This window comes from Solanum lycopersicum, chromosome 5, assembly GCF_036512215.1.
Source record: "Solanum lycopersicum chromosome 5, SLM_r2.1".
NCBI lineage: Eukaryota > Viridiplantae > Streptophyta > Magnoliopsida > Solanales > Solanaceae > Solanum > Solanum lycopersicum.
The window spans coordinates 48,613,203-48,633,304 of NC_090804.1; the positions used below are offsets into that span (position 1 = coordinate 48,613,203).

General features: G+C 32.4%; 1 protein-coding gene and 1 long non-coding RNA gene across 6 annotated transcripts in view; one reads left to right on the forward strand and one right to left on the reverse strand.

Annotated features, from left to right (window-relative positions):
* Positions 1-20,102, forward strand: part of LOC101251091 (probable 3-hydroxyisobutyryl-CoA hydrolase 3) — a 73,722-nt gene that overhangs the window by 29,244 nt on the left and 24,376 nt on the right. For all 4 annotated transcript variants that reach the window (XR_003246946.2, XM_010322971.4, XM_026031194.2 and 1 more), the window contains exons 5-9: positions 8,760-8,823; positions 14,624-14,703; positions 14,781-14,864; positions 14,945-15,029; positions 15,107-15,192. Coding sequence is in view for 3 of the 4 variants with exons in the window: in XM_010322971.4 (XP_010321273.2) it covers positions 8,760-8,823; positions 14,624-14,703; positions 14,781-14,864; positions 14,945-15,029; positions 15,107-15,192 (399 nt within the window). In the remaining variant the exon portion in view is untranslated. The remainder of the gene's footprint in view (positions 1-8,759; positions 8,824-14,623; positions 14,704-14,780; positions 14,865-14,944; positions 15,030-15,106; positions 15,193-20,102) is intronic.
* On the reverse strand, positions 32-3,642 carry LOC104647544 (uncharacterized). 2 transcript variants are annotated; one of them, XR_003246947.2, is made up of 2 exons: positions 3,069-3,642; positions 32-359 (listed from the first exon to the last, which is right to left on the reverse strand). It is a non-coding gene; the product is annotated as an uncharacterized lncRNA (long non-coding RNA). The 2 variants fall into 2 exon arrangements; XR_011221347.1 differs by having other exon boundaries at positions 32-702.

Genomic DNA, 20,102 nt, shown 5'->3' on the forward strand with positions numbered 1-20,102 from the left:
AATACCATAGGCAGGAGAGAGGCACCTGATGTTACTATGCTAAAATATTTTGTGCAGTGACAAGTACAATACTCAAAATGTTCATAGCATACTCAAAATAAATAATTTCTTTTTAATTTTCATCTTTTAAAATGTCGCTTACACTCTAATTTTCCGCAATCGATAAAATACTCACCACTCTCTCTCTATATATCCTTTCTCAATGGTGTGTTTTGAATGAGGAGCTGAAGAGCTCATTTGTACATTGCAATATGCTACGAAGACTTTCTTCCCTTAATTCTGGTCCGGACCCCACAAATCTTTCCCTCTAGTCATATGCATCCCAAGAAGGTTATTTTTGTCTTTTCAAATAGAGCCTCCTGCGCCAACAAGTTCTTTGCATAACTTGAACTTGTCTTTCGGTATTACTTTGATTAACATATCAATAAGATGTTTACTTATGCGAAATTATTTTAAATAAAATAATTCACTCTCCATTTTGTTCACATATTTTATGATATCTCACGTTGATGTATATTGTCCTTGCATAGCACATCAAATTCTTTCTTAAGTTTATTGCACTCTTATAATCACAATAAACAACATACTCCATCTATCACAATCTAAGTTCGTGAAGGTATATCTCGAGTCATATCATTTTTTTGCCAGCTTAAGTAGTTGCAATATACTCAACCCATCTTCTTTGATTATGGTGATATAGCCCTTGAAAGAGTAAATAGGTATCAATAGCCGTTTAAGATTGAATTTGATCCTAAAAAACACAAGCATTCATCTAAGCTTTCTCTCAAATATGGAAGTATCCACTTAACCGTTTATCAATGCTCTTTATTAGGATTGTCATTAGACGTTTTAACAACACAAATTACGTGAGAAATATCAGCTAGTATAAACCATTACATACACTAAAAATTAAATGAATAGAAGCATACGCAACAATATTTTTGCTTTGGGGTCATTCCTCCTCGAATGCTGGTCAACCTTATTTGAACACTGAGAAAGGAGCTAACTCTTACTATATGCCTGAACTTACCTTCTAACATAGATGAAGTTGGTTCATACTATTAATTTGAAACTCACTACAACACACAAGGCATTAACGTTCACAACAGGTTACAAGGTGAAATGGTGTTTTGCATAATCACCATAGGAAGAAAGCTACTACATCAAATGTTTTCATTACATTCTTTGAAAAAAAGTCATGGTACGATATATGTGAGACATCATAGTATGAAAAAGTAATAGGGCATAGGTATCTTTGTAAGATGATGCCGCGCCCCTATTTTTCATTAAGAACGAGTTTTGTGCACGACCTAACAACTCTTTTGAGATTTTGAGTTTGGAGTCGCCACCTAACGAATTGAGGCGTGTTAGGGCACCTATCTAACTTAACTATGTCTAGCTAAGGTAAACGACCCAGAGATCAGGGTAAGAGTTCAAATTACCTCAAGGGGAAGGTGTTAGGCATCCCTCAAGGTACAGAAATATTGGTAACAACTGTATCTCATGCAATCTATGTGGGGGTTACAAGTAGCAATCAAGGTAACTTCATTATTATTTATTGATATGCTTGCTAAGTGATGACATAATATTAATCAATTAATTTTTTTAGTTAATTTAAACGTAGAAGACTAGGTGATAACAATAAATAAAAAATTAAACTCATTTTTATTCAATTTAGCATACGAGATATACGAGCAAGTAATAACACATAAAATATGATAGCAAGAATAACACTTATCACATGGTACATATATAAAGCTAACAATGCAAAAATTAAACTAATAGAAGGTACTAACCGGTTATGCAAAATTATATGTCCGCAATGAAGGATTTTAGTAAGGTTTTCAATTCACAACAATAATACAACAAGAAAGAATGATCCAAAGCCTAACTAGAGTTGTTATTTCTTTTCAAGAATAGAGAGCAATATCTAAAGTATGAACAAGGTGGGAGATGAGAGTATAGAGTAATGAGAGAATTTGTATTAAAAAGTGAATATCAATATGTGAGAGTGTGAAATAATGAAGGAAGGAGTCTTATTTATATAGTAAAAAAGGGGAGAACACATAAGGAAAAGAATATTTTGAGGAATTAAATAAATATACTATTTTCCTTACTCAAAAGGAGATTCAAATCAACTAAATAAAAAAATACCACCTCCAAATATAAGCAGGTAGGAATAAATTAGAAAGAGAAATATTATTTTCCCCTTAAATAAAGAAGAGTCAAATCATATATTTTATCACTTTTTATTTTATGTATTTATTTTACCAAGTGTAAGGTTATTTTTTACCAAATAAGAGCAAGCAAGAGTTGGGCTACCATAATTAAACACTATTAGCCACAAGGAAATAAAATAATTATATCTTTTAAAAAGGAAAAGGGAAACAATTTATATACTATCAATCAATATTATAATTAACAAATAGGAAAATATAAGGAAAGAAGTAGCACACTCTTCCATCAAACTAACCATAACCAAGAGGGTTCAATAAATTAAACTAAATTAATTATGGGTAAGCAAAGAAAATACGCATAAATCTAAATCAAAGCAAAAGCGCAATTTGACCAAGCAATTAGCTAAATTATTATATTTATGGGATCCTGATAGATATGGAGGAACAATTATCAAGCCGAATTAACAATGTAAAAATGTCAAGAAAGAATAAAAAAGATTTTTATCATAAACATGAAGTAGTAAAAATTGACCAATTTTCCTTAAAGCATGAAGCAAAAATAGACCAACTTTTGTGAATATCAATCAGATTTCTATCCCTGCATAGTTAGAAAATATCGGTCACGACAAACAGTCACGCCTAAATTACATTTAATTTACAGAAAAGTTGTTTGAATTTATCAATTATGGGTCAATGATTTAGTGCATCACATTTCTACAGATAAAGACAAATCATAGAAAACATTTGAAGTTCTAAAGAATATTTTAGACCAATTCCATTACAATTGATAGGATAAAACACATATATTGGTTCTTTTTTTTTCCATAGGACATCCATGAACGTCAAAGTAATGCTAAGAATTTAAATAATCAGACGAAAGAGGGAGCAAACCTGAACGGAACTGTAACAGACCAGTTTTAAATAACTTCGAAATCTTATAGAGGAGGCTCCGTCGGAGCTCGTTGTTTTTTTGCTGGTGGTGTTTCTGTCTCTCTCGTAGGCTGCTGCTGTATCACTGCTACAGTTGCTGGCACCTGCAAAAAAAAAAGAGAAAGGAGAAGTGGAAGGGGAAGAGAAGAGACGGGAGGGGAGAGAGGAGGGAAAGAGGGGGAGTTTAGAAGAGGGAGGCAGAGAGAGGAGAAGAACGGAGGGATAAAGACGGGAAGAAGAGGGAAAGGGAGAGAAGAGCAAAACGAGAGGGAGAAGAGGAGAGAAGGAGGGGGTCACCGAGGAGAGCGAAGGGAGGAGCGACGGCTGCTCAAGAGAGAGGGGAAGAGCGGAAAAAGAGTAAGAGGCGGGCAGAGGAGAAGAATGGAGGGAGAAAGAGGGGAAGCAGAGGAGAGAAGGAGGGGGGTCGCCGAGGAGAGAGAGAGAGGGGAGAAGGAGCGACGGGAGAGGGGAGGCGGCTACCGGGAAAGGGAGAGAGAAGATGTAGGCAGATAAAGGGTGAGGAGAAGAGAGGGAGAAAATTTTTAGGTTTTGGATCTTTTGGTGTTAAAGAGAGAGATAGGAAAAGTTGATCCCAACCGTTAGATTAGATAGAGATATAGGGTTAGGATTCGATTAGAATTTAAATATTTAAATGAACGGATGAGATTAGTAGCTGAAGTCTTGAAATCAGATGGAAAAATATATGGAAAGGCTAAAATTGCAATTAAAATGGCTAGAATTGAATGAAAGAGTGGCTATGATTGAAATAAAATTTGAAGTGGAGTGGCTAGAATTGAAAGAAATTAGAATAAAATATGTTAAGATTTAAATAATTTTGAGGAAAATTCAGGAATTACTATTTAATTGAAAATTAGTTAAATTAATTCATTAATGATTTAAAATCTTTTAATAACATTTACAATAATTTTATTAAGTGAACTTATTAAAATATATGATTTTCAAGGGAAATCGATTAAAATTTTAAACTTTAAATAAAATATTAAAATACGTATTTAATCGAATAGTAATCCTAAAAAAAGGTTAAAGATCAGTCAAAATTAGGTGCCAACAGATGACATGGGTTCATAAAGCATGGATGATATAGTTTAGAACATGGCATTCTATATGTGAAGTAATTCAACATAGAACATGGGTACCTTGGGTATTAAGTAAGTATAGAACTAAGATTACTTGGGAGACATGACTGATAGCTTTTAAGAATAACAACACTTCCTAGCTATGCTCTTAATTCTGAACACTACACTTTACTGGCTGCAACTTCATAGTTCCCACAAGAGTATGTATGGATAATACTCTTACCATGGTCTAAATCTAATTGCATGCATTTACTATGTTTAAGTCTAACTAGGAGTTGTAATGTGCTACACATATATAAGATAATCATACTAATATACTATCTTGGGTACACATCTTAAGGTTTTTCTTCATCTAGTGACTAAGCCACAATATATTGTTCTAATCTAAGGGTCAATGAACTATGCTAGTACCATCACATTTATTGTAGGTTAACATTAATTTATCATATACGATATGTCAAGCATATTAGACCCAATCGCAAAAATAACATCATCACCCTTATAATGTCATCATTTTTCATTACCATGATGCTCATCTATAATTCAAGCTTAGTATATAGAGAACATGGATAGTACCGCAATTTTCAAAATACTATACTAACTAACAAATACTAGATTAAATTGAGAAACACTAATCTAGTTAGACATCATGACAATAATTGATCATACAATTATCATCATGTAAACTCATTTCTTGGTGCAAGTATACGATGAATCATCCTAACCAACAACTCTTTCTTTATATTCTATCATGAAAATTAGACGATATTTACTACTCTCTAGTAAAAACAAAGGGGCTTATCAAACCATCACTTACCCTACAAATCCATGACTTTAGCTACATGCCTCAATCAACCTTAAATGATTTCTCATTGTCCCAATCACATTTTTACCGCGAAACGCCTATGCAAAATTGTTCAACGCAGGCGAAATGCATGTACAAATGATATGATTCTAAAATTTTCCTCAACTGGTGTTTCGCCATTTCATAATTTTATTCAACACTAACCAAATGCATATGCAATATAGAATGTCTCACAAAACTAAACTGATCATTACTTTTGACCAAGATCTCAGAGTGATGTGAGGTTGACAGAGTTGGAAAAGAAGGCTCAAAGACATTTAATTTGATGGACAATGAGACACATAACTCTTCATATTCTAAGAGATATGCTCATTTAAACATGAACAAATTAAAATCTTGTACCGAAAATTAATTTATAAGAAGCTTTCACCTCAATGTTATACTAGAGGATTTTTATGACCTTAATTCTATCAACAAAATATCTTTTACACTTGGCAATTTATTTTAACAACTATGCATAATTAGGGCTCACTCCGTACAGATCATCTATATGCATATGTAGAGTGGTTCGGAACTTAACTTTAAAAAAATATGGATTGTTATATAAATCAAGAGGAGATGCAAGAAATTATTCTAAAGGACAAATATGAGTAGCAAGAAAGGACAGACGAAAGAAAGAACTCATTTTGGAAAAATGAATGCTTGATGTAGAACGTAACTCTTAGAAGTTTAATTAAAATCGAGATGGAAGATAATCTAGGGGAGGATAAGGACAAAGAAAGTGTTTTGACGATAAAACTTGAACAACATTTTAGGTACTTTCTCAACACTTGGAAAAAGTTGTTAGATAAAGTATTGATACACCAACAATCCCCTTATAGTTCTTTTGGGTCGGGTCTAACTTAGTCCACTCCACTCTTTGTTGCTATTTTATCTTTTGAAGTGTATTTTTTATTCGAAAAAGGGCCTAAAATACCCCTAAAGTATTAGAAATGGTATAAAATTATCCTCCACCCACCTTTTGGCTTCAAAATACCCTTCCCACCCGCCTATTGGGTCCAAAATACCCTTCCCACCCACCTATTGGGTCCAAAATACCCTTCAAGGGTATTTTAGGCCCCTTGATACAGCTGAATTATGTTTTGTATTTTATCAAAAAATAAAATGATCTACCGTCTAACATTCACTTAAAATATTTGTAAGTAATATGATACATGATAAATGGGTATTCTAGCTAGTATTTAGTTTTCACGCCCCGAGCGTACACCTTGGATGTAGACGTCACTCGAGAATCTTCGCTGGTCCCTAAGCGAACCCTTGACTTGGATCACTACTCAGAGTAAGAATTACTCAAAAAAAAACTTCACTTGTAAAGATAAACTCGAGAATCATCACTGGTCCCCAAGCGAACCCTTGTCCTGACTCACTACTAAGAGAAATACTTGCTCAACAAAATAAGAACTTCAGTTGTAAAGATCAACTCAAAAGTTTAAAAAATAACTCAACTCAACAAATGTTTGAAAGTACTTGAAATAAACATGAGTAATAATCTTCAAAGTCTCAAAACATCAACAAAAAATGAAATACTCCTAAAGTACTATTGTCTATGAAACTTGTAAATACTACGATAGATGTTGGTACAAGACCAACGACATCTTAACAAAGCTAAAAATGTAAATGTGGAACCCTATGAATAGCAAGGAGGCTCATCAAAGCTAACTGGAATGCAAATGGTATTAATAGAGCGCCTGTTGATGACCCTGAACAATTTTATTTGCATCATAAAAAGATGCAGGTTGAATAACATCAGTATATTGTATGTACGAGCATGTAAGGGTAAAACTAAAAGCAATAGATAATTGATCTGACTAGGTTGAAAGGAATACTCACGTCAACTCAACTCAATATGAAATCAACAATAGAGATGTAATACTTTAAGCATTTAAAATAGTAATTATCACCTCAAAATGTATTAAAAACACAATAACAAACTCTACTCTTATTTGGGAGATTCTCTAATTGACAACCATCAATATGAGCTATACAACATTTTGTCCACACTGTCAGAACTATACTATACCTTGGCGGGATATTGAATACCTCAACTAAGTGGATCCATTAAGCTATGTTTAAAAGCAATAAGAAATCATCCAAAAAGAATGATCTTTTACCAATGTTGGCATACATGGTTTATGATAATTTTGAGTTGGATAAACTTATCCCCATATTGATGCTCAATACCACTCCTAAAAATATAACTCATACTCAAATGTGTAAAAATATATCTCTTTCTCAGTTTGAGGTAATTACTCAAAAGATCCTCTTAAAAAAGATAATACTCTAGAACTTCTTCGAACTTGTAAAGTAATTTAGGAATTGATGTTTCTTTCTTTTAACTATAAAAGTATTACATACTTGGGAATATTTAGTTCCTTTTTACTCATTCTGAAACATGAACGCAACTGTCCTCCTCCTCATACTCAATTACTCTAGATTTAGTTCAAAACTTTAGTTAATTGCAAAAGAGTTCTCAAATTTGACTCAAAGGGACCTCTTGAACTTTCCTCTAAACTTTACTTTAATTTGAAGTTCAAATAAAGAGATTTGATTTAGGATCTATATGATCTCTCAAGGACTAATGATGACTTTAAGAGTTAATAATATCAAGAAGAGACCGAAGGCAGGATTTTAAATGATTCACATGGGATGAAGAGTAGAGAAGAAATGGGTTTGGCGATTCTGGCGCATCAATGATGCATCACGCTAGGCCGAAAAGTACTTGGAGTACTTTGGGGTGCACTGTCGGTGCAGGGTGTCGGCCCTCCTGCCGCTATGGGAGTGCATTGCCCCAGCCTGAATCCAAAAATCTAACGAATTTTCTTGTTTAACTTCGGGTCCTAATTCATCTAGAATCGATGGGTTTCTTCCAAACATTCTTTGATTCATTAACCCAACATAAATTCAATGAAATATCACTCAAATTATGTCAAGAAATACCACTCATTTGCAAGACCCTCACCTCAAGAACTCAAAACTCTACTGTTAAAGAATAAAAGTTAAAACTTAAGAACTTCTCAAGAATCTCAATACAAACAATTTCAAGAAGGAATTCACGAATGAAATTTCATGATTTGTGTGAGGGAGAACAAACCCAACACTATGAGAAACTTACATATCTTGAAAGAACCCTAGTTCTTGGTGAAATTCTTTAATTCTTGGAAGAACGCTTGAAACTCCTCTTTTCCTCTTTGAAACTTAGCCCTAAAACTCTAAGAATATTAGGATGTGAAAAATAATTTAGCGTCTGATTAGAACCTTAACCAGGGTGAGGAAAATATGGTCAAGTTGTGTCAGGCATGGAAAATTCTAAAATATCCCTTTCTCAAATGGATGAAATGCCTTAACTAGAGATGTTCAATCAAATGACCATAACTTCTCATTCTGAGCTCTAAATTTGGTACACTTGGCAATTTTATACAAAGACTCTGAGACCTTCAGTTTGATAGCTCATGGACCCTCTAATTCTTTTTGTGCTAAAATATATGATCGTTTAAAATTTACACGAGATTAAGAACTGACCAAAGTTCGAGGTGTTGCATTAGTCATTGTTAGTTTCATCTTTTTTACTGAACTTATGACATAAATGCATTCTATAGATTTAATATAAACATTTTAAAACTAATATCATGTCTATAAGTATTTAGAGTTCCTACCTTTAGACACTAATTGTTATTTTATTTTTCAATATAGGGAAAAGGAAAAGCATTTTGTGCTGGGGGAGACGTAGTTCGAGTGATACAGTTCATGCTACACGGTAATAACATAAGGATTATTTTCTTTTTTTGTGTGATGAGTTATGTGATCATGTCTTCTTTTTAGATTTTAATCTTAATTAATTAGATATTTGCAAGTCATTTCATTATTTTATAACTGAATTTTATCATTCAAATTTAAGCCATCAAGTATTTTTTTAATGTTACAGTCATTGACCCAAGGGTACCCTCTAGATGTAACATGCTGTATAGACCCTCGAAGGACTCCATACAAATCACTCAACATATGATAACAAAAGAAATAGAACAATAAGAGTAAAAAGGCATTTGAAGTCTAAATTTTCATTTAAAGAAAAGGATATCTAGACTCTAAGTCTTAATAGAGTCATCTATTACAACATGCGAATGAGAAAACGGACACCCACCATACAACATAGTCTAAAAAGGAAATACAAGAAATGAACTACAATGAGATAACAACCGTCCTCAAATCATGAGGACTCACCAGCAAGCTAGGAGAATAAGCAAATCCAAGCTTTTAGTCACAACGGTGATCACCTTGAGAACCGGACCCTACACTTGGAGAAAATGTAGGATAAGTAGGCGTGAGTACAGAAGTACAACAAGTATGCTAGTCATGCATAAAAACATTGAAAACATGCTTACAGAGACATTTTAGTTGAATGCATGAAAATTTACTAAGTTTGAACATCAACATGAAAATAGTGGAAAAGCATAAGTCATAAGCATACTCAATGTATATATCATCATAACTTTTGAGGAACATATCATAAATACCCTCAAAGCATACTAGGGTAATTACAGTCATCCACAAATCCACATTACAAAATCATAATTGGAAAATATGAGGATTTCAACATAAAATCCATAATAAATCATCAGTTGAATTTTAATGTACAGTAATTCAAGCATTAGAATAGTTTTTGAAAGGAACCTATGACTTTGGAATCAAACCCTACCTTTTGGGAATTTCTATCTTTGAATTCAGAATTTTGAAGGGGATCAATGGTTGAATGCTATCCATGGATGAAAACTTAACATACCTTATCAATGACACCCAATAAATTTGATAAGAAAACCTTGTTCCTCGAACCTTAGCTCAAACTTTCTTCTTTTTCTTCCTGAAGTTCTAGAGAGAATTTTCTTTGGTCAGGATGAAATTTTGGTACTAGTTTTGGGTTTTAGAAATAATGGGGTAATTGACTTAATTTAGTGAAATAACATCCTTATATAGGTAATCTAATTTAGGCTAAAACGACCTCACTTAATTATTAAGCAAAACCGAAAAACCCGAAAATGCCCCTAAATTAATTCCTTAAAACAGTCCCCAGGTCACCACCCACAGAAGCCGTGGTTGGACCCACGTGACATGCTGGTGAACCGTGGTTGGGTCATTGGGACTTCATTTTTGGGACCCTGACCCATGACTCCCCACTGACAGACCGTGGTTAGACTAATGACCCGTGCTGGTGAAACGTGGGTTGGGGTTTAAGGACCTGGTCTCATGGTCTTTACCCATGACCCTTCACCCATAGGTGTGGTCTGACCCATGAGGCATGGGTCCCCTCCGTTTTCTGTGGGTCCTCCTCAAGGACCTATGGTTTGTCCTTGGGGGCCGTACCTTGACCTTCCAACACAAAATCCTTTATTTTGAAGTACGGTAGTTATGTTTATGACTTTAACCCTCATGTTAAGCTCTAGTTTAGCCTTCTAGTTTCCACGATGTTACGGTTAGAACAACTTGATGAGTTTGAATATAGGAGAAAAATAAAAAATCCAACTAGAGAAAATTATCTCTAGAAAATCGATGATACGAAAACCTAAAAGCCTAGTTACACCCATGATTCATGGTAACATAGCCGTTGGACAAACTTTTATGAAGGTCATTCAACCATTTCAATATTCACGTATCAACTTTATAACTACAAAGACTACTCTATAACACACATATCAATAATACAACCCACATATGTAATAAAACCCAAAATTCCCCTTGAGTGTAAGACAAAAATGCATATTCATGGATGCAATGATTGTATGGGAAGAAGAAGATGAAAGATGATCTTAAGAAATATTCTTAAATATGAAGTTGTTGAAAAAATCTGATATGGTTGGCAAAATATAAAAAATTGTATAATCTTATACAATGTATACCAAAGGCAGAATGCACTATAGGTTTGTTGCATCACATATATGTGCTAATTTGAATTGCCCTACCAGAAGATTATGTGAATCAATTATTTAAACAAACACTTTATCCTATATGAATTGATTTTACCCTTTGCGTACATTAAAGTAGAACCTCATGTTCAAAACATAGTAAGAAAGGACAATTGTAATTGCGTGGATCTATCTCTTACCTACATCCAAATTACCAAGTGAAGTAGACAACATCTACAATGGCATCATTTTGTGGGAAATCCTCTTCAAATGAACATGAGTGCTGTAATCTAAATTACCCATGTTCATTTGAAGAGGATCTCTCATCAAAATTCTCTACAAATACACATAGGCACGAGAAATAAGAACAAGAGGCATATAGTTGTGAAGATGATACAAATTCAATATGATTATGCTCAAAAAACATAAAAAAATTCAAGTTGCAAGGAGATAATGAGAAGGAATTTGTGTTATTCCACTTGATTTATATCCTAAGGAACGTGAAACAAACATATACAAAAAAACAAAGAATCATTAGAGGAGAAGTAGATAATACCAAATTAAGGGGAGGGAATGATCAAGGATGAAAATGAAAACCTTCATAGGGACATCAATATGATCTTGGAGTGCACAACAACAATAAATTTATAGCACTATAGGAAATACAACAACATGATAGAGGAATCCAAGTTAGCTATTACCATGAAAACAATGGGAACAATAGTTACAGAAAACCTTAGAAAATAGTGGGAACAATTGTAACAGAGAATAATAAAAAAATACTGACAGAAGTATCGAAAAAGAATAGAGAAAATCGAGGGGAAAAATTCATAGGGTATAGAAAATATATATGTTAAATATGGGTTGAAATAGATCTCTGTTAAAAAATGGGTTAAAAACACTTATGGCAAACAACCTTACTAAAGCAGAGCTCAAACTACTGGACAAGGTAATATCATTGGTACAACAACCAAAACTAATAGTGGACAATGTACTGGCCCAGACACAAATGATAGAACAATCACAAAGGACATAAATAATACACATATCAACAACTCACATGACTTAGAAATAGTCACTTGGGATATGGGAACAAAAAGTAAATAACATAATGTTCTTAGTTTGTAAGATCATGATGAGATGATGATGAGAATAAAGAGGTGGATAATATGAATGAAGAGATCAGCTCAGATGAGATTCACAAGGTCCTACAAAAATAGTAAAACTATTAAAACAATAAGCAAACTAAACACCTGAGTATTATGAAAAGTAACAGTGAATCTAAAGATAGGGTTATGAATTGTCCACGCCTAAAAGAGGATATAGAATTGATACCAGTTGCAAATCATAATGAATTCATAAAAGGATGAATCAGAACAAAACATTGACTAGATCATCAAATATGAATATTTATAATCAAAACATGCAAACATCTTAAGAAGTAACCATAAAAAAAGGTAAAAATTATGCTTTATTTCCACTTCAAGTCACAACAATGATTGATAAATCAAGAAGCACAAAGTGTTTCCAATGATAGAAAAAACATCATTATTCAGAGTAGAGAAAATAGCCAAAAGCCCCCTAATCTACTGTCGAATTTCAACTACACACTTATACTTCATGAGGGTCCTATACTACCTGAAAATTTTAAAAGTATAATATATACCCCTTAAAAAATCACACCCAGATTTGTATAAAAAACTAAGTGGCATGCGCGTACAACGTAATTTACCTTTTTAAAAACTAAAAAACAATTATTTTCCTTTATTCTACTTTTCCTTTGATATTATCCTTCTTCTCTTTCTCTTCTCGTTCCTTTCCTGCTCTTTTTTTTCTTTACTCTGATCAAATGATTTTTCAAACTAACAAAGCATACTTCAAGTTTGAAACTATTGAGTGAAATTTTCTTCATAAACATTCTTAACATCAACTAAAAATTCATAATGGTTCTTGCTTACAAAAATAAATTTTTTTTGAAAAGGATCGATTAATGGTAAAGATATTTACCCTTTGATGCTATTTGGTAGTATATGTAATGAATGGGTTGCATGGAAAATTAGTATTGAACACAAAAAAAAGTGTCAGAATTCAATATTTCGAGATTTTAAAATTTGAATTTTCAAAGTGAGTTGTAAATTTTGGTTAAAATTATTGAGAGCTTAGCAACTTTAAAAATGAACGCATTGAATGACGATTGGCATCTTGATTATTATATATGGTGGTTGAGTCATAATAATAGAACTAAGGAAACTTATAAATTTTATTCAAGGGTTACAAAAATTCTCCATTAAAGACACTAAATTTTGATCCTCTTGATTTTAGATTTTAAGCTAATGTCAGTTTTTCACACTAATGAGAAATTGATCTAACATGAAATTTTTTTGATTTGAAGATGAAAATTAGATAAATGGTGGGAAGTTGATGAGAGAGGAGACTTGGTGGTAGAGATGAGTTGCCACTGGTGAAGAGAAAACAAAAAGGAAAAAAAGGTAAAGAGAAAAAATAAAACAAAAAAAACTAAACTTAAAAATTTTAAAAAGAAAAAGTGAAAAAGGTAAAAAAAATTATGATGTTGAACTTCCTTATTTCTATTATGGTGGAAACAACTGAGCAACAATATCTTAAAATTTTCCCATTCTAAGGCAAGACTTCGCTTTTTCTTTGTCGGAAATTCAAAATATTATTTGTTAGTTTAGTTGTCTTTCCTAATGGAACGAACATTGTGATTAATCTATGAGCGAAGTCAACTTGTAAAGTTATATAGTTCGGTAGTTCCACTTTAATCCATGATTTAGCTTTCCCTAAAAGTGAGAACAAAAACAATATGAGTCTCACATAGACAATTAGTGATAAAAGTGTCTAGAGATAAGCATGTGAGTTATTTTCATGTGAAGTGCCTACTAGAGTGGAACAATTTTCACAATATTTTTTATTAGCTCCCATCTTTAAGTAATGTTAGGCTTCACAATACTGGAGTTAACATTCATTGCGATTGGGATTACCATTTCATGAACTGCTAATGGGATTGGTGGTGTGCTTTCCATCATCAGTTACTGTTATTAATGATTGGTTTACTTTGTACTTAAAAGAAGTCTTTGTTCCTCAGTTTCCAATGAAAGAACCTTTCAAGATCAAGATGCTATCAATGGTGGGTAGGATGTAAATGAAAAAAAATAATCTGATTTTTAAGTAGCACTCATTCAGTGAATGAAAAGTGAAAAAACTATAGATAAATGCTTTATACAAATGACGTTCATAGATAGGATCGGATTGTCCCTATGTTCTCTACAAAATGAGTTGATTGGAACTATACCAAAAAACTGATGCACATGTAGTTTTGTTTTTATAAAAAAAAATAACGTGAAATCTATTTTTGAAAAATTATTATCAAATTTGATAAAAATATATTATCAAACCCAACCCTGTCTATCAGTTAACCTAATTTGATGTTAGAAAATTGACGGGCTACGTTGGTTTTCCCTATGTTTCTTGATGGACCAATACAAATAAATAAGGCTAGATAAAATGTTATTTAGAAGCAGAGATGCAAGGTTGTGTAGTTTTTATTTGATTTATATATATATATATACACATATATATATATATATATATATTTGATTTCAAACTAAAATTGTTTGTGTTGATGATGTTTTATATTAGGAGACTTGTATTGTGTTAAGGAATTTTACAAAAACCAGCTAACTTTGGATAATTTGGTGGCGACATACAAAAAACCAGTTGTAAGTTTTATGCATTGGTAGTATCCTATATATTAATAAATTATTTTCAATTATTAACGATGTATGCATGCATGAAGGTTTTCCTTATCAATGGAGCTGTCATGGGAGGAGGTGCCGGTCTTTCCATGAATGCGAAATTCCGTATTGTAACTGAAAATACGGTAAGATTAATGTTTGAATATTTAGTGATAAGAAGATCCTTTTGTTTTAAAAATTTATTTATTTATTTGTGTATGAGTAGGTATTTGCCATGCCAGAAGCATCATTTGGACATTATCCAGATGTTGGGGCATCTTATTTTCTTTCAAGATTACCTGGTCATTTTGGTAATGGATCATTTTCACCTTTTTATTAATGTGAATGAATTATTTGTAATCACTCAATAAATCTTACATATATACAGGAGAATACTTAGGATTAACAGGGAAAAAAATAAATGGCTCTGAAATGATTGCATCAGGCCTTGCAACTCATTTTGTTTATTCAAAGGTATGTATCATCCAATTTTACTAGATATTTTTGTATTTTCTCACACAACCCAACAAATCAATAAACACTTTACATAAATACACTATATATGTGTGCCTCACATGCATTCATCTATTATCTCCTTTATACATTCCTAAAGAACATCAAACTTTATGTTAAGATCAATGTTTTCCTTACTAGTATATATACTTCCAAGTGTGAGAGTTTGAGGGACAGTGACAAGGTGATTATTCTAACAGTATTTATAATTCCAAACCGCTACAAATTTTTATAGGCCATCACTATTTAGTTGTGATGGAAAGCTTTAAAAATATGTTGCCAAAGCCCTTAAATCAATACCGCCTTCTTAATAAGAATTTTTTTATTCAAAGAGGCCCAACGAAATTTTTCTAAGCTATATTAATCATATTTGACAATGAAATCTTCTATCAAGTCTAAGGTAAAATTAAGAAGGGTAACAACAACTAATATATGGAAAGGGAGAACCAACAAAACGTGTCTGACTGTTATAGCCTTGCCATTAGAAAATAAGATCTTGGTATGCCATCATTTGATCCCTTTTTACATATGATGAGAATAATACCAAGATATTTGATATAGATTTGTTAGTGGAAATACGAGTAGTTTAGAGCTCATGGCAAAGCAAATTTTGATATTGATAATCAATTGATCAAAAATTTTCTCCTAGTTATATCAAGACTCATAGTCCTTTTCTTATCATTATGGTATCAGCAACAAAAGAAAGATGGTTAACCTTGATGTTAAAATTCATGTAGAATCTAATATAATTGGTAGATATTAACAAATTATTCTTTATTTATGCGAGTACCTCTATACTAATGATGAACAAAGATGGCGATAGAGGATCCCCTTGAATGAGACACTTTTTAGAGTTGATAATAAATTCATACTAATTAATGGACATGTAGTTATAAACATGTTGCTCCAGTGATAAAGTTCTTCTTAACTAGGCAAAACATTCACACGAAACTCTATCATACACTTTTGTTAGGTGTAGTTTCATAACCATACTTCCCCTTCAATTAGGTTTATTGGTATCGTTGATGATTTTTTGGGCTAGACATATGTTTTTTCTATGAATATCCCTTTAATATTGAGAGTTTAATTTTTGTTCAAAGAACATTGGAAAATTTAGAGTTAAATATTTTGTGCAATGACTTTAGTGATGACATTTTTTATACTGATAGGTCTAAGGTATGAAAAAGTCTTTGAGTAATCAATCTCATAATTCATGAGAATATTGCTGTACATATAACATTTGGTAAGATTGCATCTATTTATCAATTTTCTCCAGGATAATAATGGTGGTTCTTTTGTTTCTCCTAGACTTTAAGTTGTGTTGATGTTTTTCTTTAGTTTCCCTAGAATTATGCTGTGTTGTTTCTCCAATATAATTAAATCATCATGATCTGACTTTGAGGAAACTCTTATTTTTGATTGCTTTTCTTGTTGTCATGTGGGTTGCTGATTTCCATTGCCTTATTTCTTTCTAGTTATTTGTACATTTTTCTACTTTATAGGCTTCCATAACCCTCTTCGTGGTCTTATTTTGGAATAGGTTGCTAATTCCAGTTTTGTTTTAATTTTTTGTTGAAAGAGGATATTCTTATCCTTACCCTTGCTTTAATTTTATCTATATGTTTTCATTAATGCCTTATGAGTGTCTTCCATTGTCATTGACATCCCAATATCAAACTCATGAGTTAATAGGTTTCTCTAATTCGTAGAGAAGCCTTGCTTCCTTTTCTTATTGTTGTTGCTATTATATTGGGTAAAACATTATTCCCTTATTTTCCATGATTCCTGAAGCATTCAGTTGGCCTAATCTACATTTTCTGAAAGACGATATTTCATTTTGCGATTTATACTCAACCTTCTAATCAAGGTTTCTAGCATGACTTCTCAATTGATATTCAACAATAAACTTTATATATAGAGATTTAACTAAGTCAACCTCGATTCACATCTTTGTTGTGGTGGATATCGTCGTAGACATGGTAGATTTAAGTATCACAATAAGGGTGTCAATGAGTACAACTATTCTACATAACACATCCCATTTGTTATAGGGCAAATTTAAATTCAGTAAAGTATTTTATATGAGAGAAAGAATGGTGTCTGTATTTCACTTAAAATTAGGCATCCATTTCAGAGTTTTCATACTACAGGTTTTTAAAGTATGGTGTATGTATTTCACTTGAAATTAGGCACCACTTTTAGAATTTTCATACCATAGGTGTTCTCAAGAATGTTCTTTTTTATTCCACATGGGAAACCGATTCTTGAGAAAGTATCTACAATCACCAATATGCTGTTTCAACCTTTTTAGGTCCACATGGAGTAATTTAAAAGGCCTGGTAGTAAAGACTTGCTTTTTTTTATTTGAATGAAGAATTTCTTTGTTTGTCTTTTTCACGTCCATCAAAAAATTATATGTCTACAAATTTAATCGTTGGTACCCCACATGTATGGTCCTTTGATACAAGTTTGTTGAGTAGAAAGTTATTGGCATGTTCGGTGCCACAAATTTGCATTCCCACTTTGTGATATACAAATGTGATACATATTGAGTAGACTATACTTCAATACACTCACACAGTATACATATTCTATAGAATGCTCAGAGACCTTTCTAACACTCCCTTCTTTCCATTTTCAAAATAGACAGCTCCCCCCGAAGTTCATTCAAGTAGTTTTGCGTGTCATGTGCTTAGAATATTCACTGTCTAATAAAGCTTAGATTAATCGTACATTAATTGAATCAGTAGACAATTATTAGGAATATAATTACACAATATATGAGGTGGGTATCGAGTCCTACAGGGAGTGGTGTATATAAGTATTTAATTACAAAGATAAATTTTGTTCTAACGTATTATAGTGAGATAGTAATAAGTGTTCAACATAGACAAAGTTCTATAGCTTTAAATGTCAAATTAAGATGATTTAGTAACCAATTTTGACAAGAGTAAATTAAACCGAGTGTTTTGCAAGTGGATAGACAGTCGAAGAGTGTGTGGAAGTGAGTGTGGGTTTCAAATAATGGATTGATACGATTTCTCAATAATATTAGCTATCCATGGATAATATAGGTTATTCTCAAACACAACCTATTTTTCTAAATAACAACATGCTTATCATAAAAGTTCTATTCGAAGACTCTCGTGTAAAGTCTACTAAACAATCCATTGGCTTAACATGTATATTATCTTTTAAAAATATCTAGCCATTAGAAGTGAAACCCCAGATTTCTTTTTTCAAGCAAACAAGGAATGCAAATCTAATATAGAAGCATCCAAAGTACCATCCACTTCATGTAATCTATTTCAAGCAATACATGAAGATCTAATGTAGAACAGAGTTTACAACCTCAATTCATCTAACACATGATGATCAGTTTGAATCCATCTAAACAAGTGTAAAAAAGAGCAATACACATAATTCTACCTAATTAAACAATACACGACTTCAACGGCACACCCCTAAGATTGGGGATTTAGCTAAATCATATTGGAAGTAACATAAATTATACCAAAACCTGTGTCAGCCATTTGAATTGTTAAATTAAAACGTTGAAATATAAGAAACCCAACTCCAAATTCAAATAAAATAGACTACAAGATTTCTTAACATACAAAATTGTAGAATGTTCAAACGGTAAGATGAATTTTCTATTTCCTCTTTGTTATTAAAACTTTCCCCAATCTCAAACAAAATTTTATTTCGTGACCCAGTCGGCGATATTAGTCTAGGTCACCGACTCACTTGGTGAGTCGTCGACTAATACTTCTTCTCGCCTTTTGTTCCTTGATTTCAAGCTTCAAGCTTCAAGATTCAAGTATTTGTACCACAGTTAGCGAATATGATGGACTTCACTGTTCATGTTCAGCGAGTTGCTGATTATACCTGCATCACCTTTTTAATCTAAATTTTAGCTCAATTTTTCAGTTACTTTTGGTGCGTACTTTACTTATCGCCGATAGAGTTTGGTGAGTCGATGTTTTCTCCTTATCGCCGAACTACCTCTATATTTTCACTAGAATAATTTTCATATTTGGCAAGGTCACATTTTTGATGAGTCACCAAGTGCCATAAGGGAGTACCAACTTCCCACTTTATATATTTTCTATGTTTTGTTGGCTTCTTTTTACATGTATTTATTCTTTCCATGTCCTTAAGCCTTCACAGATACAAAACAATTGCTAACCATTAGATATGGACATTAAATGATATTAAGGACACTAATTATTGAATGAAAAAACATCAAACGAGTCCAAGTTTTCTGACTTATCAACAACCCGACTTATCTTTTGTTTTTTCTTAACTAACTCAAGAATTTAATCAATTCAACATGGTATCTACCAACAATTCTTCTAGTGAGCCAACATGCAAGTGTTATCACAAAACTAAATTCAAGTATATGCAATTTGGAATTATGCACAAAAAGGCTCAAATGATGATTAGCTGGAATCAATCTATTTTCAAGTTCATGAATGATCACTCACATTGAAAAGCTATGCTTCAACAAAAGCATTTAATTTAATTAACAATAAAAGACTATTCCATGTTCTCACAAAGAACAACAATAATAAAGTTAGGAATCAACATAAACTCTCGCACTGTCAAAGAGAAATACACGAATGTCTCAACTCATAGATTTCCCCATATTTTTCAATCATAACATCATCTAGATTTAAAAAAAACCATAAAGGTCTTTATAAAGCTTGTAATAGGGCAGAGCGTAAAACTTAAAACTATGATTAATTTGGTTAAGTGACTTCTTCTTGTAGAAACATTGTTGTTCTAACTTCATCTCTTATCATTTTCTTTCTTCCTTTTGATATAAAAACTCAAAGTCATTTTCACAATAATAGTTTCTTATTTGACTC